The sequence below is a fragment of the Tinamus guttatus genome, unplaced genomic scaffold (genome assembly GCF_059628265.1).
Source record: "Tinamus guttatus ecotype Peru unplaced genomic scaffold, ASM5962826v1 Tinamus_guttatus_pri_ptg000150l, whole genome shotgun sequence".
NCBI lineage: Eukaryota > Metazoa > Chordata > Aves > Tinamiformes > Tinamidae > Tinamus > Tinamus guttatus.
Window position 1 is genome coordinate 13,561,327 of NW_028288684.1, and position 22,173 is coordinate 13,583,499.

The 22,173-nt window shown below is 41.4% G+C and overlaps 1 protein-coding gene across 4 annotated transcripts in view; it reads right to left on the reverse strand.

Moving 5' to 3' along the window:
• YAP1 (Yes1 associated transcriptional regulator) overlaps positions 1-13,734 on the reverse strand; it is an 84,130-nt gene extending 70,396 nt beyond the window's left edge. For 2 of the 4 annotated variants that reach the window (XM_088522343.1, XM_088522341.1), the window contains exons 1-2: positions 13,204-13,734; positions 10,549-10,796 (exon numbers count right to left, since the gene is read on the reverse strand). In XM_088522343.1, coding sequence (XP_088378469.1) covers positions 10,549-10,796; positions 13,204-13,536 — 581 coding nt within the window. In that variant the 5' untranslated portion in view covers positions 13,537-13,734. The remainder of the gene's footprint in view (positions 1-10,548; positions 10,797-13,203) is intronic. The other 2 variants (XM_088522342.1, XM_088522344.1) reach the window with 2 other exon arrangements.
• Between the last annotated feature and the right edge of the window lie 8,439 nt (positions 13,735-22,173).

Below are 22,173 nucleotides of genomic sequence, written 5' to 3' on the forward strand. Positions count from 1 at the left end.
AATTATGTGCAGTTACTGGCAAGGTAAGAAGTATCAGCACCATAATATCTTGTGCTTCCAATAAATTCCAGACAGGTTATCTTGTACAAAATGCATATAAAAACATTTAAAAAAGCTCACACTGTCTACACAGTATGAATTCCACTACTAAAGTTTTCTCTTTAAAGAAAAAAAAATACAATAGCAGATACAATAGCAATCTTTACCTCATTTGCAACTCCCTCAACTACTTGATGCTGTTACCTTGATTTAGAAAATGCTCCAATCCTACCCCTCAGTTCCCTAGAACAAGCCCTTGAAGACATTTTAGAAAGCGCAAGACTTGGCACAGCCAAGGGCCAACCCTCCTACTCCAACAGGACCGCAGAGCGGGACGCCTCAAAGCTCACACACCCTCTCCAAGTCCTTGGGCATCACTGAGCAAGAGCCACAGAGGTCTGCAGCACCAGAGACCCCCAGCACCCCCCGAACACACTCTCGCTCGAGCACAGCCGGAACACCGGAAGCTGAACAACTGGCATTGCGATTTCTAAGATGAATTATGATTTTTTTCATCCACAACTGGCATTTAATTCACTAAGCAAACAAAGAGCTGTTCAAGTTCCACAACAAATCTCTACTGTACAAATAGCTGACAGTGTCAAGAACCTAACAGTGTACTTCCTTTGATCTTGTTAATAAGGATGCTGAAAAGTTAATTCTGAACTGTTTAAGCTAAAGTCTGTTTCACATTTTCTTTCTTATTCTTAGCTAGTGACTAACTTATCAGGATATTGTGAAATAGTCATTTGAATTTTCCCACTTATTAGTCATTATAGCAAAAAAAGACAAAGACAAAAACAAAACGCCACAACCATACAGATTATCACAGCTATCTGATTTCAAATCTGAAAATTACTGTCCTCTCTTTGTAATTATTTAGGGGCAATATTTCAGGCCCGATTTATTTCAAAGAAGATACATAGTAAGTATTCTCAAGTTTCAGAATAAGTTTCCCACAAGAAGTAAAAACCTGAAAGACCAGTTCAACTCCTCCAGCCCGTGAGCTTAAAGTGACATACACAGGTGGAAATAAAGTGTTCACGTGTTAGGGACAAAAGTAGGAAAAATGCAGTGACCTACCCTGATGATAAAAGACATATAATTAAGTCACTAGCAACCTAACCGGAAAAAAAAATCTCAAAATCTCTCTCAAAAATCTACTAAAATACAAATTAGAACACAAGGCATTTCACTTTATCAGGGGTCATGTGTAAAGTACTATAACTCTAGCACAGTATTATTAGATGATTTCCCTCAAGACTGGAAGCAAAACAGATCCTGCCCCAAAGACCAGCAAAATAGTCAATGGACATCTAAACTCTAAAAAGCAAGGCAAAATTATTTTGTTTTGCTTACAAGCATGTGATTTTTCCTCATACGCGCAAAAACTGCCTGTAAAGTTGGGCACAGAAGATTCTTCCAAGTCTAGCAACCTAGATGTGAAGATACTTTTACTACGTGCAGTCACTAGTGAGTATTTCAGATTACAAATGCATTTTAAACTCAAGCTAGAGACCAAAAAAGTGCAGGCACAGTCCCTTCTGAACAACAGGAACACATGCATCTCCAACTGTTCAGCATCCCATTTAGGGAAATATCAATATGTGTTTCAAACAATAACAGGCATCCTAGAAAGTTTTTTTTACATTCCTGAAAGCCTTTACCCTAAGAATAGCTTTCTTGAGAATTAATCCTTAGTTTTACCTTTTCTTTATAAGGGTCTTTCATACTTCAGACTACATCCTTGTAAGTACTTCTCATTTTACATCCTTAGCTCCCCCGAAGCGGTTTAGTCTGACTGTGACATAAACTTCATAAACGAACATGAAGGCCATGAAAACTGGGTATATCAGTTTATCAACCTATCAAAGGTCTTAGCAAATATGGAAGAAAGATCCTGTAACTCTACATCTCAGCATTCTAAATAAATTACATGAATGTTAGAATAAAGTTACAGAGGACTCAAATGGCAAACCAAATTTTTGAAATAAGAACAATAAATTAGAAAACTTTTAAGTGAGAAGTTCTGAGAACATATGCCTGCTATATTAAATTTAAAAAATGGCATGCGGTGCACTGGGATTTTTCCTTACTGAAGGAATTCCATTTTGGCTATACATCCTGTCTGTTTGCTTTCAAATAATGTTTTATTATGACATAAATGTGCAATTTTAAAACATCCCTGAAAAAAGGAAAAAGTTTACTTAGTATTTCAGTCACAATAGTTAATTAGACGGGGAAGGCATTCTCAAAGCAATAATGCTATTTAAATAAACTCCAGCATAGTGCAGACAGACTTCCAGCAAAGCTCTCCATAAATCAGAATCCTTTGGAGATAACTAGCAGGAGCAAATGGCCTTTGTTTGACTTTGCCATAAAACAGTTCAGCAAAAAAAGTAGGCTTCATGACCCCGATGTAATAATCAATAACTAAACTTACTGCTAATACTGATCCAAGTAACCAACCAGCAGGTATGAGACTCAACAAGAGAGATCTGGTCTTTCAATATGACACAGCAAAGTCTCGTTAGAGAAATTAAAGCAAAGTCCATCGTTGTTTTCAAGACGGTTTTGTTTCCTTGGCAACTGGCATGTCCGACATGCAGCATAAGATAAAGGTCTGTCTTCGCGAGGCAGCTTTGAATTATTAGCTTGACTTCGAAAGCAATTTAGACAACCCAGCTATACTTGTCTGAAACACGGCCTGCAGACGCTTAGTTAAAAAACAGCCAAAACACCAGTTGAGCAAGTCCCAGAGTTAAAACGGGCTTCATGAAGCACTCCTGGAGGCCATGGACAATGTGTTCCGGGTGGCCCTTGCTTGAGCAGGGGTGTTGGACTCGATCTCTGGAGGTCCCTTCCAACCTCAACCATTCTGTGAGGAAACACCAACACAACCAAGCCATGCACTTCAAGTCACCTGTTCTCCAAAACTCCAGTCTTAATTAGCAAAAAATAACTAATAAAGACCATTTTCATAATAAGGACAGACTTCTCCCATGCTCTAGATTCCTAGTTAACCACCAAACAAAAAGTACAGAACACCTGGCAAATTGCCAGCTATGTCCTTCAATGAAATGGGCTTTAGAGAGCGACCTGTGCGAGGCCCTCCTGCAGCCACGGCAGCCTCTGCCCGCTCGCGCTCCCGCAGAGCCTCCTGTGCAGGGGCTGCCTCCAGGTCCTGCCGGCTCCCGGGATGTTGGGTGTCCCCTGCAGCCGCTTCCGCCTTCCCTGCAGGGCGGCTGCCCGCTCCCCTGTCCGCTTGCCAGGGCTCCCAGCAGGGGACTGGGAGTTGCAGACATTCGCTGCGCTCAAACGAGTAAAATTCTCTTCAGAGTTTACAGAAGCAACCAAATCATTTAAATTTCAGGGTTTACATAATCCTGTGCAGCCTGCTTAAAAACAAATACCCTCCCTCTCCCCCCAAAAAAGAAACAAACAACTTCAAAGAAGAGGCAATATTTACAAGAAGAGAGCAAGCTCGTGTGCTCCACCATTAACGACTTTTTGCTGAATAACTGAGATTGTATTGTACAAAAATATATATGAATATGTTGCAATTTACCAAAATAGTAGAAAACAAATTTATACAGAGAATTGTTTCAAAAGGTTAAACTAAATCTAATTACATTATCTGAATTCATTCCCAGCTGTGATGATAAAAAACACTCAGGGGTCTGGCCACTTATAAAAAGAGGAGCAACATTTTTTTTTGGCTGGCGGCTTCTCTACAGCTGTTTACCTCAATGGGGGAAGGGGTTGGTTAGTTGGGAGGAGGGGGAGGATTCTGCTCTAAGCTAAGAGCCCCATAGAAATAGTTAGTAGTTACCATCAGACCAGTTTCAATAGCTGGTGTAGTATCTCAGTCCTGAGTAACACGGCTTGTTCTCCTGGGCATCATCCAGCAATTCCTTATGTCTAATCCGGGGAAATGTTTCTTTGGAGCAAACTAGGCACAACCTCTCTGCTTTCATTTTACATGGGAACCCGTTTAGAGCTACAGTCACATTTCAGCACACCCAGGGCTCCTTGCAAGTCTACTGTAAAAATGGATAAACTGAAAAATCCACTTTGCTTTAGAGAATTTGCAGCTGTTGTGTCAAAATCGTAAAGGGAAATTGAGCAAACTGTAAATGAAGGTTTTACATTTGCCTCTTTCCAGATTGAAAAGATAGGGTAGTAAGAGATGAAACTTGCAAAAGTAGGTATGACTTATGCCACACAGCACTGGTCAGAACTAAATCACATTTATCCATTAGATTTTTTTTTTCCAAAAACTGGGAGGTGATACCTGTCTTACTTCCATGGGAACTTTCAAATTAACAACCCTTTTTTACTGCTTTCTATTGAGTGGCAATTTCCATGATGTGACTGATGGGTTACAGATTACCCCATGCTACAAACCAGATGACTACCAAAAAAAGAGAAAAAATCGACTATAATTCTTTGTCATCTTTAGCATTCAGAAGAGGAAAGGGGAAGGGATGGGACAGCCCAGAAGATGCTCATCCTGATTTATATCGGGTTCTTGTTTGTCTTTGAAGAGGTCAAGACCTGAGCAAACACAAGTGGTTCCATGGTGGCAGTAACTGCTCACACAAACTTCACGCTACTCCTACTTTTAGGCAAAGGCAGCCTGACACAATCTTGAATAAGCTGAATAGCAAAAGTATCAAATATAAATTTTTATTAAACCTGTATGAAAAAAATCTTCCTCTTATTACTGATCAGAGGGACTCCAAGATTTTTCTTTATAAAACACTAGTAAGCAAAGATCTGTGCAATGATTGTAGTTGTTAATATATTTCAAAGTACTTCAAACCACAGTTTTAAATAAATACTTTTCAAAGTACTTCAAACCACAGATAAAATTAATCTTAAATTTGAACCAGGAGATATGAAAGTAATGCTGTAAAATGGTATTATAAACAGCATTATATTTTTAAAATATATATAAAAAAACTACACTGGTGTTCTCAACAACTAAATCAAAAGTAATTTTGATCAAATCCATAAGGAAGTTGTTTGCCACTTGAAACAGACAAGTTTTCCCACCGTAATGAAAATGGTGTTAATACAATCTTATATCTGCAAGTATGCCATTACTTTCTCTCCAGCGCTTGTACTCAGTTAGGCCTCAGAGTTGTAAGAATTATGTTCATCACGCTGTATTTTCTACAGCTGGCCTGTGCTCCATCACAGCACTACCAGCTCTCAATAAAGGCCTGATCTGGTGCTTTTTATAATTCATGGAAGAAAATTAAATAAATAAGCCAGTAGGCACCAAATGAGATTCATAAGAACTATGTGTGCAATATTGTAAGGTATACTGAAATGCACAACATCTGCAAGGAGAAAAGGAGCAGATTATTGATCTTATGACTATTTTAATAGTCCATTAAAAATAGCACGGGAAACACTCAGGGTTATTTAAATTGATTATCGTTCAATTTAAAAAGGTACAGATCAAGAGTCCATTAAAAATAACAAAGGAAATCCTCAGAGATATTTTAAATGATTATCTTACAGTTAGCTGCTGCAATCTGCATTTCTCCTCAAAGCCATTTTTGTCTGAAAACTAGCAGCAATATACTTATGGGAAAAAAAAAAAGAGAAAATAATAAGATACATCTTTTTAATTTTATTTTACCTCATCACATCTCTTAAACTTCTGTTTTTTGGGTTTTTTTTGTTTTGTTTTGTTGTTGTTGTTTTTGTTTGTTTTAAAAATCACCTTGTATTGTAGGGTATTAAATGCAAAGGAACCGGCAGTATGCCTGCCATTTTTTTCTTAAAGCCAAGAGCTCAAGTGAGTGGTGTGGGCCATTCTTGCCACTTGTGCCCACACACTAAGTTACCTGGAAGCTCTGGCCAGAGGGCTGCAGCACAAATGGGCAGGTTTTGCCCTTCCTGTTCCTCCCCACTTTTAAAGATATGGAAATCTTTACTGCAACTCCAAATTCAAAATAGTTGATAAAAATCATTTCACAGAACAGACTTAAAGACTGTTTGGCCGAGAGGCAGAGGGAAGGATATACGCTTAGAACTCTGACCATCCTCCAAGACCAAAAAATCTTAATTGTGAAAAATATCAGTAGGTTTCACTTTAAAAGCATTTGAGTCAATAATTCTTTTCTTAGCTATGTTCTGAAATCACCACTTCCCATTTTTCCCTGTACAAATTTTTTTCAAGAGTATATTATGAAAATTAATAGGCAATTACCAAAATAAAAATGAAATTTATTTACTGGACTTAATACAAATTAAACTGAACAAAGAGAAAAATATTCTACTTCTTGTTGAAGTGGTTGTGGTTTTGGTCTCCAACAACACAGTTCTTTTAGTGCTAAGCCAGCTTGAACTATAGACCTGAAAACATAAGAACTCTACAAAATGATAATTCTGAACATGCATCTCCCCAGTAAGTTTAGGCATTTAGTAAAACGTACACTACTGCTGCAGCAAAGAATCCCATAGGCATTTTCTGCCTTGCAAAACCAGGATCACTTTGGCTGGTGGGGAGGAGAGCAGAAAGGGGACATAAGTTAGTAGGTGGGCAGCCGTGCTGAGGGTTCTAGATAGGGAGGCAAGAGAAATGTAACACTGTTGGCTGTTTTTTCATATATGAAATAATACTCTTGTACACACTGAGTCATAGGAGAGAAAAAAAAAAAAAGAAAGAAAACCACATAGCAACAAAACACCCCATTACCTCAGAGTGACTTGGTTTCACAATATCCAAAGCAACACCTATCCATACCTCTTTACAAAGCACTTAAGAAGCGTGTAACAATAATCCATTTTTAAGGTTTCTGCCAGATGGGTAAACACCACCAACACACCCACAGACACTAATGAAAACCACCTTGGCCTCCTTCAGGAAGTCATTCAACACTTCACAGAAAAAATAGGAAGTTGTTGATAAACTGCTTGCAAGAAGTACTTCCTGTAGGAAAAGTAATTACAAGACTGTTTGCTGGACAAGCAGCTAACTTCTCGCACTGAAAGATGAGGAGATGAATTAGGGAACCTCTGCAGTAATGGCAAGTTAAAAAGATACAATATTAATTCTAAAATTGAGCCCAAGTTGCACGGACTTTTCTGCAAGCTGCTGTCTGCTACTACCGTGGTATATTATCTTTTGCCCAGAGCGCGATGCAGGAGTCACTCTCCACAGTTCACCGCAATGTCAAGCAGCAGCTGGCCAGCAGGAAGTGGTTTAGCAGGATGCAGATGACATCTCCACGCACGGCAAGCGAGTCCTCCTTGCAGAGCGGGCTCCAGAACCCCACGCAGCAGCGTGCGCTGACTCAGCTATGACCACTTGCTAACCAGACAAGTCTTAACTAATGAGCTCCAGTTAAGTGGCAATTTCAGTAAAATATTACAGAATTAGTTTTACCAGCTGTAGCAAGCGTGTCTTAACTCACTGTTTGAAGTCATCTGCCTTTTCACTAACGGAAAATTATACTCAGGAGTCCTACAGAGGATGAACTCCAATAAGTTGTGTCTGGCAAACCCTGTGTTGGGCATTTGTATCTAAAGGAGCCTATTTATCACGATGATGGACTGATTTACAAGAATAATTCTGGATCAGACCCTAAACTACTACTCTCACACTCTTTAGTATGTATGCGCACACGGCTGGTGTGCATATAAAACACGCCTGGCCAAATAACTCTGTGTGTGTGTGTTCATGTCTCGTGTACACACACAGTTACTCAACCAGAGATATTTTCTCCCCCTACATGCTGTTTTTCATCCTTATGTGAACTACTACTCATGAAATGCCTGACCCACTGATTATAGACTATATTCCTCACTGTATTAAGTACAGCACTCAGTTTTGTATTCTGTTTGCAACATAGGATATTATCATAACTGCAACCATAAGGCTTACTGACATCTGGAAAAAATCTAATACTGTTACCTATTCTGCAAAGATCCTTCTAGAGCCTGATTACCAGACTGTTCATGGAGTGGCTACAGAACAGAGCAAATGGAAACAAAGAGCAGCACAGCCAACCCTACAAAAAGAGCTGATTACTTGGAATACAGACCAAAAATCTGCATATGGTACAAGGAACCATATTAAGTGTATTCAGCATCAGGAATCTGGGTACTCACTCTCTCGGAGCAAAAGCTTAATGTATAGCTACACAAGACGTGTTTTAACAAGCCTGTAGGTATGAGATAGAACTTAACACTAAAAAAGCTACTGAAAGCAGCTTCTGAAGCATCTACTTCTTAAAAGTAATTCTTAAATTTCTTTGAATTTCTTGGTCATACAAATAAATATTCTTTCATCTATAAATCGTAATGAGCTGCAATGAAGTAGGTGCATCTCACCTGTGGACAGTACTACACAACTTTCTGGAAGAAAAAATGTTCTTCAAGTGTGAACACAGCCCTCAGAACTGTCCTCATTAGACACTCTCATACCACAGCATCACCCAAGGAAAGCCAAAAGAAAACAGCCCATTAAGCTGTTTAAAATCTCCCAAGGTCAGCATGTGACCCAGCAGGGAGAGGTTCAGAAAGTACAGCCTTTATTTTTCTTCCTAACAACCTGGTTTGTTTCCACTCCTTTCCCCTTCAAGACACATCCTTCACAGCTAGCAGCTCTTTCAATCATTTACTTTGGATGTCTGCTTGAGAACAAACGATCCTGCTCATGCAGATGAGTTTGCCAGACTTGTGTGTACTTTCCAGGCTCAGGCTCTTTATTGTTCTTGCTGAAACCTGACCCTTTGAAATGGATACCAGGACACCAAGAAAGGACAAAAAAAACTTGCAGAAAAAAGGAAAAGATTTTCTGTGGCAATAATGAAACTGTAGAAAAGCTTTCCAAGATCAAATCCTTCCCTCTGTTTTCACCTGAATGAGCATAATTAAATCGTCAGTTATAAGAGTGTAAAGACATTCTGCATGTCTTAAGCAGTTGTATTTTCTAAAAAAAAATCTAAAGCGTTAGCAAAAATAAACACTTGTGACAGTGCAACTTGCAAACCAAATACCCACTGTTCATGTTTTAAAAGCTATTCTTTAAGAGCTCTCACAAGCACAGTCAAAACAAAGTTTGCTTTTCAGTTCTAAGCTCATTTTGTGCTTTCCTCAAGGCCCAAAGAGCCATAGTTTTCATATGATATAGACTTACACAGCTACAAGTAATTCTGTCTATGCCCACTGAAGATCTCACATTCTAGCACACATTTATTTGTTAAACTTCATAAAAGAAATAAATACAACTTCAACCTCTTTAGCTAACATTCACTTTTGCATTCTTAGCATATAATAGTGTCTGAAAAGTTACTTTTAGGCTCAAATAGTGTCAGATAACTGTCACTTGTGTAATCTCATCGGGTTTAAAAATAAAATAAAATAAAATAAAATGATGCCAATTTTGCTGTGCAAAAACATTACCGTTCTACAAACAAATACATTTTAAAAGTTCAGCAATTTCCATTTTCATTGCAGGTAGCAATGCAGGTGTCGCTTTAAGAGCTATAGACGCTAAATACTTCAGTCAAATGCACATACTAACAACAATGATGTTTTAGCAAGAAAGGTAAGAATACAGATGTTTGACTTGGCTGAAGCATGTTTTATATAAATAACATACTTTGCTGCTCCTCCCCTCTCCCAGCCCTGAAAATGACATAAAATGGAATTTAGAGCCTTCCAGTTGAATAAAACATTCAAAATATAGTCGAAATACTCAATGGCCCAGTATGTGTTTTGGTGGGCACTTTCAGAGAGCAGGACAGGCTCCTGCTGGTTCAGAAAACTACACAGCATAAAAGAAAATACCCCCTGATGAATTATGCGTCAGATGGCTGGCATGTGTAACTTCTCCTCAGTTATAGAAAAGGTGATACTAATTTCACTGTGTGAAAAAAAAAAGGTATACTGCAGTATAGAAAAAAATATTAAAAGTTCTGCAATTTCCCTTTCACTGCAGGGAATATAGATGACTTTCAGGAGTTATGGACCCAAGTACTGCAATCAAATAAATATATATTAATATATTAATTAATTTTCTTGAAAGTACAGAGTAGGCAGAAATGTTTTGACTATATCTTTACCCACTATACCTATTAAAAAAAAGCCTTTCAGATATATTCTCACTCAACTAGTATCCAAAGATATTTACTTTTATCGTAAAATATATACATATATACACACACACACTTGGACCTGAACGAAAACTCCAGCTAGATCTAACAAGTCCAACAGCCACATTGTTTAAATATCTCTGCACATTTCACTAAGGTTTAGTGTGTAATATAATGGACAAGATTCTTCAATTAAGAATAAGATAAACATTCAAAGAGTCAGATGCAATTTTCAGAAACAGCAAGTTGAAAAGGGAGAAATACTGAAGTGTCAGAATCTTATCTCCTACTGGAAATGAGAGCCATGCATTTAGAATACATACCTTAAACACAATCAATTTAGCTAAAAATCAAACATTGAAAAATGCAGAGACAGAGCTGTTTTACTTACTTAAGAAAGTATCTCTGGCCAGAGGGTGTCTTAGCCATCTCCCAGCCTGGTGGCAAGGGGACGTCGTCGGGGATCTCAAACGAGGACTGGCGGAGGTGCTGGGAAGATGGAGCTCCAGGACCAGTCACTACTCCAGAAGGGGAGAGCGTCCCCGGAGAAACAGCCCCCAGCTGCAGGGATGCTGGGGAGGAGTGAGCTCGGACATGCTGAGGAGTCAGTGCTCCTGCAGTCCCCGCATCAGTGCTGGCCTGTCAGGAGTGAAATTATTTCCATTAAGACTCTTATATTTCAGAAAGAAAAAGCACTTGCTGAAAGATTCCAATAAAGTGAAATGTCTTCCAAGATAAATTCCTAAGCTAGCCACTGTAAAGTTCTTTTTATTTTGCAGCTGCTGCTCGTTCAGGAGAACCTCAAAGTAGGTTGGTTAATTAGCATCACAAAAATTCTTCTGTAAGTCAAAAAAAATGAACTTGAAGTTTTTTCTAACTGCATTTAGTTTTATTTTGAAAAATTAAGCTCTTTCTACCTAGTAAAAGTCTAAGGAAAGACTTGCCCCCAGTCAGAAGACCTACTAGAGAACATTGCCTGGCTCATCACCAGGCTGCACCTTTCTACTGCTTCCTGATGGAGGAGTTTATTTCCCACTCTTCTTTCGAAAAGCAGGCAAGGGAACAGCCACCCCCTAAATCCACCCCCTGCACAGGTTTAGGCAATTTCACCAGGAGAGCAACAGCAAAGACCTCTGCCCACTGCCACCAAGCAGTTCTAAGGGAGGAACAGCTCCTGGATGCTGCCATAAGGAAACCACGCAATCCTGCACGCACAACCTCCCAAGCCTCACACAAACTGCACTCCAAGGGGACGTGCAGCTTAGAAACAGTTTGCTCGGGGTTCATCCCTAGCAAAGCTTTGCCAAACTGTTCTGCCAGTCAGAGTGAGTCACAAAACTCCTCACCAGAAAGCTGCCAGTCCTGAGTACACGGCACTTCCTCGTCAGAAATAGGCGTCCACCACGGAGCAGAAGAGCAGCTTTGAAAACTGGGCTCAAATAATATTGACTTTTACATAAATTCACAAATCAATTCCGTCTGCAGAGGCACCAGAACAACATGGACACCTATAATAAGTTGCATATACTGGCCCTTCCCACACCTCTCACATGGGATATTGCACCATTCGTGAGGCCCCATTTATGTGTTCTTACAGAGGCTGACGTTTCTATGTTTTGTTAAGTCTATCTGTGACCAAAAACCTCTACGTATCAAACTCGAGATGTGTTTCAAAGAACTACCCTACATTCATGTTTTAATAAAGTGTGCAAGCTACAATTCACTTGAGGTGCTTTTAGTCTTGAGAGAATTACGGGAACCCTAAGACTTTTTTTCTATAATTTCTATGGCAAATGAACAAAAACGGAAAATTACAAACTTACTTTAAAAGATAGTCAATGGGGAAACAAATGATTTTCTAGCCTTGGCTGGATTTTTAAGTTTATATTTTAAGAGCTACCAACTGGTAACAAGGAACAATAATCCAACTAAGCCGTATGCATTACAGATGTGCAGCAACATACACAAGCAAGACAATGCTACGCTTAAAAGCGCACAGTGTACAAGTGTCCCAGAAGTTCAGTGCATTTCAACCACGAGAGCCATTTAGCTGCACTGACTGTATTTAACAGGACACAGCAACAAGCAATGGGGGCGCGTACACCAGGGTGTGCTTGGGGAAACTGTGGCAAACTCGCCCGACTGGAGTAAAAGCTGCCAGATAACTTTGTTCCCAGCGGATCCTCTGCGGCTCCCAGGACACTATCAGCCCTGACAAAACAACACGGTTTTTACTCGGTAATTCGGCAGCTCCGAAGCAAACAGAGCTACAGAGGCGGCTCCACCCCTTTCTACTTCGCTTTCCGCCTAGGAAGGCGAAGGCCCGATTGATTTCGAGTATTTGGAAAATGAATTAACTCCCCGGCTGAGGGAGGCCGTGCAAAGGTCCGGCCTGGAGTAAACTCCTGAAGCCGAGCTATAAATCCCTCAAAATGGGGCTTTAATAATGGAAATGCTGACAGACCCTTAACGACGGGAACACCAGCACTGGAGCAAGTTTCAACTCCTGCCGGCCACGCAGATAACACGACAAGAGCCAGTAATAAAGCCCATTTTACAGCTTGGCAACAAAGTTCAGCACTTTATAACGACACTGTAACTTTCTTGGCGCGGCCGCGGCCCGCATCGCGGCCGGCTCCCGAGCGGGGCCGCGGAGCGCGGCGGCCGGCGGCGCTTCCCGCGGGGCGGATCCCGCCCGGCGCGGCGAGGAAATGGTGGAAGCGGGACCTCCGCGCGGGGGGCGGGGGCCGCCACGGGCCTCGCTCCCTTCCCGCCCGCCCGCGGCGGGATTAGGCCGGGCAGCGCAGCCCGCGGAGCCGCCATGGGGCCGCCCAGCGGATGTGGAGCCGCGGGCCCCGCCGCCGCGGAGCCAACGGTCACCAACGGCCGCCCCCTCCCCCCGCCGCGCTCCGCGCACAAACACGCGGGGGGAGGAGGAGGAGGAGGGCGCAGGGCTCCCCCACGGGGCGGCCGGAGGAAGAAAGGGAACGACCACCCCCCCCCCCCCGCTTTCCCTTCCCCCCGGCCGGGCGGGCGCCCCCCTCACCTGGCGCGAGTGGGCCTTGGGCTCGGGCGGCTTGAAGAAGGAGTCGGGCAGCTTGCGGAGCCGCATGGGCAGCGTGTGCGGCACGTTGGCGCCCTTGGGGTTCATGACGGCGTTGAAGAGCGCCTCCAGGTCGGTCTCCGAGTCGCCGCGCACATGCACGATCTGGTGCCCGGCCGGGGGGGGCCCCGCGCCCGGCGGCTGCGCCGCGCCCGCCGCGGCCCCCGACACGGCGCCCGGCGGCGGCGGCTGCTGCTGCGGTGGCGGCGGCTGCGGCGCCGCGGGCTGCGCCGCCGGCGGCGGCTGCTGCTGCGGCTGAGGCTGCCCGGGATCCATGGCTGCGGCGGGACCCCCGGCGCTTCCCTCGCGGGGCTCGGCGGCTCAGAGCGCGCCTGCCCGGGCCCGCATGCCCCGCTGCTCCCCCGGGCCTCGCCCCTGCTCCTCACCCCGCGGCGGGTGGCAAAACAAGCGCGGCCGCGCGGCGCCCCCGAGCCCGGCCCAGCCCGGCCGGCGCCTCCGTCCCGGCGGCGGAAACTAAACTCGCGCAACACGCCAAACAAAAGTTCTTAGTTACGCCCGCCCGAATCACTCTCCGCAGCCGGCTCCGCCCCTCCTGAGCCCGCCCGCAGCGTATTCGAGCGAGGCGGTCTGCGCGCGCCCGCCCGCACCGCCGCCGCGGGGGCCGCCCGCCCGCGCGCCCGCCGCCCTGCGTGGGACGCCGGGGGCCCGTCCCACCCCCCCGCCGCGGCCGCCCCGCTCCCGTTGCGGGCCAGGAGCGCCCGCCCGCACCGCGCGGCCGCCACGCAGCGCAGTCAAACAGCGCTCGAGTTTCACGGCCGCTTCCAGGCCCCGCGCGCCCCGGACGGGACGGGACGGGACGGGAGCGGCTCCCGCCCAGGCTCGCAACGGCAGCAGGAGCGGCCCGAGGGGGCGGATGGCGCCGGGGAGCCCCGCTCACCTGGCTACCCCCTCCCAGGCTTCGTGGTTCAAAACCAGGGGCGAGAGGAGCAGAAAAAATGGCTTTTATTGCTAATGCCGTGAGGGCAAAGTCACACAAACATCTTAAGAATACGCCTTAAAACAACCTACAAAACTTGAACTTTTTTTTTTTCCTCGCTAATTCTCTAGTAGCATCTCCATAAACACGCAACCCTGCAGAGTTGGTGACACCAAGGAACACATGCTTCCTCCTAAGGAAAGGCCGGGACTCCTCCTTGGACCCGTGCAGAGGGAAGCAGGAGGCCCCGCTGCGCGCTCAGGGCCCGGGGCGCGCGCAGCCCGCGCCGAAGCTGTGGTAGAGGCTGTGCACGTGCCGCTTGCAGGGGTCCACGAGCAGGTAGGCGAAGCTCTGCTCGTGGCTGCGCCGCGCCGGGAAGCACAGGCCGCTCTCGTCCTGGGGAGCGCACAGGAAACGCGGCCTTAGCGACAACGGGACAGCCCGAGAACACTCGCACGGTGCGAGTGACGCGTATCCCCCGTCCTGCTCTAACTAGGGGTTGTTTGAGCAGGATTCTAACTCCTCCATTGAGATCGTCACATTGCAGCATGTACAAAGGCAGCTCCATCCCTCTGAATGCTGCCAGTTACCTGGATGGAAGTGTCAAATCAACTGCAAACGTGAGATTAAGCATGTAAGCTTGTGAGTACACAATTAGAGCTGAAATAGAGATGATTAAATATATAGGGATTCAATCACTGTTTCCTTTGAAATAGAAAGATGCTTAAGAAGCACATATTAATAAGTGAATTAGAAATCTATCTTTCTTGTCACTTAACATTTGCTAATGCATCTGTTCAGTCTTAAATACTTGCATATAAGAAAACCCCTTTTTAATCTCTTATTAACGTCTTTAAAATGTTATTCAAGAGTTTCCTTGTGGATACTCACAAAGTGCGTAAGCAGAATTTAGACACTTAACTCCAAATTTCTCATTCCAAAAAACTACCCTTACCTGACAACCAACAATGCAAGAACTAGACTCCTACTTTTTATTATTCTAAATAATTTTTAAATAAATCCTGTTTCTGTGCATGTCATTAAAAGCTTCAGCCTTGACAGGGCAGCAAGGCTGGACATCTGCTTCAAATCCTGCGTGGATTCAGAAGGGAGATGTTCCCTTTTTTGGATGCATTCAGTCCTGTCATCAGATGTCTAGGAGACAAACACATACGTAGCAGACCCCTCCTTTCCTTCAAAATAGGTATAACAGCTTCTGGCTGCTCCCCACCACCTTTGCACAATATTTGCAGACATGTAACCTCTGTCTCCCGTTTTACCAGAGGAAAATTCCCATACTGAGTATAGTGTCCATTTTCTCCAGGAAAATTTTAAATTCACAGACTGCAAAATATTCCATATTAGAAGACCATTTCCCTTATTCTTCTGTAGGAGCTGTTCTACTTTGCAGAATCTTTTTTTTTTTTTTTTTTTGGACCAAGGAATCATAAGAATTGTAACTTCCTATCTTTAATTTAAGGCAGGGAACTTGGAAAAGACCTTGTTTCCATTTTCTGCTTTGAGGGCAATTTTTGATTTTCATTCAGTGGCTGTTACTGGCATCCAAATTTCTCTCCTGTTATTTAGAAGAGAATGAACTCTATTTTACATGTTCTTCATTTGAGGAATTACTCAATATCATAAATCTTAAATTAAGATAAAAAAGCACTGTTGAAGAGTAGGTAGAGATTTTTTCTCGGCTTATTTTTTAAATAGTGAAATACAGAAAGCTAAAAATAATCTGTTTTAAGCAACACCACATGCAAGCTTTGTGGCTCCAATGTTAAGATACCTCACTGTCTTCTGGGGTATTTTGTAGGGTTTGGGTGTATGAAACACTAGATTCTCCATTTGTCTAATGAGAGCAAGCTTTAAGTTAGGTTTTACAATACTCAGCATCACAATATCTTTGGGATTTCATCCAAAAACAACCTAAGCTCACCAAAAAGGAAGAGGAGAGCAACATCAAAACATAATGTAAATATAAGTACCAGTTCATATCCAAATACCTCAGATTCCATGAAGTTTCATTATATGCAAACTGTGAGGCTTTGGAATTCAACAGAATATGTGGTCACGTGATTTAAAATAATTCAGAATATATGTATATATTATATACCTAGCATACACAGAATCTAACTAAACTCCCATATCTTGAAATATTTAAATTAAAAGGTCTTACTAGTCTGCCTGCAACTGCTTTTGAAACATGCCATTACACTTTCAAAGATTAGATCAGTTTCTCTCACTGATTTTTACATGTCCGTGCCAGTATGATACTTATGTGTGGATATAGATATGTTAGAAAAGAGATATGAGACACAATTTTTGGTATATTGATGATGGCAACCAGCTTCATCTCTGTACTATCTGATTTTAACATTTTTGTTTGTTTGTTTGTTTTTCTATATTGTTTCCTAAATAAGGTCATCTTAGCCATAGTTAGACAAAATAAACAGAAAGTGGTGGTGTCAAAATAAAGTTACGTAAAATCAAGTATACAAGTACCTTTATTTGTCCATTTATTAATCTTGTTTGCAAAAATGTGGGTTCTTCTCACTTTCTAGCTGACAGTCAAGCAACTTTCACCAGAACAGCTTCCCCTTTTCTATGTGAGACCAAGGACTCGTGGCCGTTTCAGACTAAGAAAATACACTGTCATGTGCACTGTCACCTCCGCATCAAGACTCCCTTAACACACTCTAGGTATTTTCCAAATTAACCCTCTGCATCTACTGTAGAAATACAATTGTCTTCTTTAGAGGGACTTCTCATCAGAAACACAGGACATTTGTTGCAGTAAGTGCCATTCCTGTAGTTTCCCAGCAGAGTTTTGGGAGTTTTGATTCTTAAAACCTTCACACAATCCGGACAAACCCATTGCAACCTTTCATTTTGAAGTAACCTCACGTTAAGCCTGAGCACGTCTTTGGGATAAACTCTTTTCTAAGAGAAGATGCTTTACGATGTCCTTTAGTGAAAAAGAGATTTTCAGAATTCTTCACTTTTCAGAATTGGCAGTAAAGCCTTATTTTTCCTCAAAGGCTATAGAGATGGCATGTTCTGTGTTTGCATTGGATTTTCTTTTGCCCATCTACTTCTTTGCTTTCAAAATGTTGCTCAAAGCTGCCTGGTGTTTTGTTTGTTTGTTTGTTTTTTATCTGATGATACTCAATGTATGACAGACACAGGGAAGCTCTTAACTAACAGGTACACCTAAATACAGAAGTCCACAAAGTTGATGCAACTCTATTAGTGATCCAGAAATGTCTCAGGAAAAAAAGTATTACCAGAAAAATACCAAGTTATCTTTCTTTTTTAATCTGAAGCCTGCAACCTAATAAATTGAGGTAAATTGTGATACATCCATGAATTAGTCATTTTTAGAAAACATTTTGAGTCTTCTATGAATCACATGTTAAATGATGATGACCCACAGATGAACAACTGAGCTATTGGCAAGTTACGGGGAAGTTTGTGCAGTTTGAGTGACATCAGCTGTTTCTTTTGGAAGTGGTACATTATCTGATGTAATTATTATATACTGATTACTTAGGAAGAATTAGGAGTAATTCAGCCTACAGTAGCAATTAAATGACAGATACATTGAATCCAGTAAACATGCTGCCCATTCTCAACTTCTTCCTCATGGTAAATACATGGTTTTGCAAGAAAAAACACACAGAAACAAGACTTGAGAAGGGAGAGGTTCGTCTCACCATTCTAACTCTTTTGTGTACTGAACTGCCTTGCAGAGGCAGATGCCAGACAGACTATTCAGAAAGCTCTCTAAAAACATTTCTAAAAACAGAATTACAGTCAAGACTGGGTTCTTAATCCTTTCTTCTCTTTCATGTACCTATATAAACAGAATTACTCAGAACTACTTTTTTCATAACTAGTTTCTGGATAACTATGATGACTTCAAATGCAATCCAACTAACCTGTTTTTAGTGAGCTACAAAATAAAACTGTTGCTAAAGAGCGAAAGCAGGATGAGACCAGGAAGAGGGTTCAAGAATAAAGAATGATTACAAATTTGTAGAAATAACCCATTTGAAATGAATATTAAGCTTTCTTTGTGCAAATGTTAGTTCAAATCATTATTTTCACGTTATGCATGTTACTTCCAGTAAAATGCTGTACCAAAAATGGGTAGTACTTACATATGCAGACACCCTGAAGACAGTGGAAGTAATGCTTATTTCTTTTGTTTCTGGATTCTTTTGAACACTGAAATACAGGGAAATAACACAAGCTTAATATTTACACCACAAATATTAGAGTCCTCCATTTCAATAATTAAAGTGCACTATACGCTTGCTCAAATTTTGCCATGATCAAGCTAACAGTTAACGTTCAACTTGCTCCACATGAACCATGAAAAGCTGCGTTATCAGTCCCAGATAACACAGATATTGTAATATTTTACTTGAAACTATTGAATGAAAATATATCTAGTCATCTGGGTTGGGTTGATTTACTGATTTCAACTACTAAATCAAACCAATATTACCAGGCCTGGGTGACTCCAACGTAAAGTTTGCACTTCCATATATAATGAAAGTGATCTAGCTAAACATTTTGTTAAAATATTTTTCTTATTTTTTTACACATTCTTTGAGGAAAAAAAAAACTATGACCGAATGGCATATACTGAAGACCAGAAGAAGTAGCAGCAGTACTGGTAAAGAAATGCATATGATAGTTTATTTTTAATTAATATATGATTATGTTTTAAGATGATTTTTTCTGCCTCTTAGTATGATATTATGATTACTAAATCATTATATTTTTAGACCGTGATTGCTGTGAAAAATGCTATTTCTTCCACCATAATTACTAGTATGCTAAGACACTATTGCACACTGACCAGACATCTCAACACATATTATATTTAGATATTTTGTATGTCTCATTTTTCCCCAGGTCTGCTCTTAAGTGATGCTTACATTTCTTCATGAATTATATAATGTAACATCTACCAATGTATTTATTTTATGATTCCTCATTTCATTAACGTACCATGGAAGAGCTGAGCCCTATAAATTCCATACTCCTTACAATAAACAGGTTCACTTTCTAGGAAGGGTTCGACATAGTCAAATGGCTAGAGGACACATGTTAGCACAAGTGCTCCAGGCTGCCTATCACAGCAGTCCCCTAGTGCCACTGCTTTTGCAAAGTTGCTTTTTGTACCAAGAGCAGACAAACCTCAGTTAACCATCTTAGTTTTTGTCAATTCAATCTCTTTTCCCAGTCAAAACACTGACTTTATGATTTACTGATTTCATCTGCAGTGACAGGATGTATGAACTCTCCTTAAGCCTGCGTGGTGAAGCTGATCTTTGCAGCTCACATACGGAGATGCTCCACGGTGGATTAAAGCAGCATTGCTGAAACTGGTGGTGGCCCCAGCTGCTGCCTTCCCAGCAGGGACAGCTCAACTGGTTCGTGACTCAGCTCCTGGGCCACTGCCCTTCACAGCCCGGTACTGAGATAAACTCAAGTGGATGCTGGTTTATGCTGAGCCACAGGGCTGTAAACGGCAGCAGTTCAGAACCTGGTTAACCTCCCTGCCGGGAATGACAACTTGCAGAGCAAGGGAGAGAGGCAGCGGGATGACTATTTCTGCCCTCTACCAGTCCTTTCAAAAGCTACACTTGTGTTTAACTCACTCTGGACTCGCATTCTTTGGTCTAAAAATGACAACTTTTGATTTCTAGCTTCTTATTTTCTCTATTATGTATAGGATATACCTAGGATACCAAGGAAATGGGTGTCAGAGAATGTCTTTGTATTTACTTCATTGCTTAGAAATTAAGAAAAAAATGCCTTGTGATTAGCTTCCCATAAACCACTTTTCAGACTGAATGTTTATTTCACCTACTTCAATTGTTAGGGCAGAATAGTATATCTGACAAAATCAGATGAGACTCTTCTTGTTGACTTGATGGAAACCAGGATTTTGCCTTTTTATGTGACTTTTTTTGCTGAATTTCCTTAAAATTTTAGAAAAAAAAACTCCTCTTCTTGATGAGGTTAATACTCCATTAAAAATCATAATATCCCTCTTTTTTCTTCCAAATTGTTCTTTCTTATATTACCAATTGACTATGGAAGTTCCTTTATCATTATAATCTGCATGTCCACTTTTCTAAAGACAAGAATTTTTTCTTAAATTTTCTTTTTTTCTTTCAATTCACTCCAAGTTCTACTTGCATCCTAACCTCACCTGCAATGTTTTATCAAGCTTTCCAAACACAAAAAGAGCAATCAGTGTCTTCAGGTAAACTAATTTGTTAAAGGGGAAGGGTGTGTAGAAGGTGTGTGGGCAACATGGAAGGAAGGAGAACAGCGAGTACAAGATGCCTTATGAGGCAGCTGTCGTCTTGCAGAGACACCCTTAGAAAAAAATCAGGTGTTAAGTACAGAAGACAGAGTTATCAATTTAGGACATCACCAAGATTCATACAGTACATTTTAACTAACATGTTTTATCATATAAATAGATTCTTTAAATAAGCGAAAAATATTACAGTATTTTTAAATGGTTTTGACTATGTAGAACACATCGTATGCTCAGATTTTGGATAGATTCAACTATTTACTACTGACTTAGTAACAGACAACCAGTTGTGCACAAATACTTTACAAAGTAATAATTAGTCTTTTTACAAAGTAAAATGTAATAGTTTTCTTTGGAATTCTCTAGGTCTGTTTGTAAATATATCTAGAAAAGTTAATTTCAAAAAGTTATTGGATTCTCTCGTGATTAAGCTGCATACATGGAAATGCTTCAATAAAATGAAATGTCAAGATTTTTGGCTTTATTTTTATCTTAAGTGCCTTGGAGTTAGAACTGAGGAATAACTATCAGGAAAGTGTAGGAAAGGGAGGTCGGAAAAAGCTCATAAAAGGTTGCCTGCCACTCTAGGCATCAGAGAGACTCCTGTAGAACTTTTCACGCTTAAGATGGTCTTTTGAAAAAAAAAAAAAACTGTTATGGAAGCAGATATTGCTGTTTTATATCTTATAAGCATATCATGTAGAACAAGTTCATCTGCAGGGACTCTAGTGTTTTAGTGCCTGTCAGCCAGCAGGTAATAATTTTTGTACTGTCCACTTTTCACCAAGCATTTTGAAGCTCATGACTGAAAATTAAAACTCTGAAGTACTGCTTTAAGAATTCATGATGAAAAGGAGCCAGACACAGGATAGCAGTCTAGAACAGAAGAATTTAAGGAAAAGTCAGTTTTCAACTGGAATTGGAAGGTAGAATGGAAGGTGGAGTGTCATCCTAATTCTGGAGACCATTATTGTCCTGTGCAAAAGTTTACAGAAAATAAGAGGCCTTGCTCCTTGCTTTATTGTAATTTCTACAAAAATGAAGTGTTACAGTGCACAGCATGGACCAGAAATTAGAAATGAACTAAGTCAAGCCTGTGGCATGAGAGTTCCTCATCAGAGTCACACTGCTTTTCCCTTCACGGGCTTTCTCTCTCCCAGGAGGCTGGTAGCAGAACATCAAGATTGAAAACTTTTCTCACGGGATTGTCAAATAACTTTATGTCAAGTGAGCAAGTTAAAAGCTTGAGATAAATTGTCATGAGCTTTTCCCATCACGAGTCAGTGAGAAAACAAGAGACAATGCAGGCAAGGGAGAGGTACAGGGCAGATGAGTAGTTGTATCTGCTGAAGTGAATAGATGTATTTTAAAACTTTGGAGAATAGAAAAAAACTGACAAGTGGGGGAAAAAAAACTTAATGGACCTTGAAAGGTTTTCTTCTGATAACATATAAAGGAAATAAAAAGCCGGCACAAAAAAAAAAAATGTTGGCAGATGCAAGCTTCTTAATATTCCGATTAGGTTATATTGTAGGGAAAAGAAATACAAAAGCAAAAAGGAAGAGTGTTTCGGAACTAGGCTTTGACCTGTATAGGGGAAAAATAGCAAAAGAAAGGAAGAAAGTAA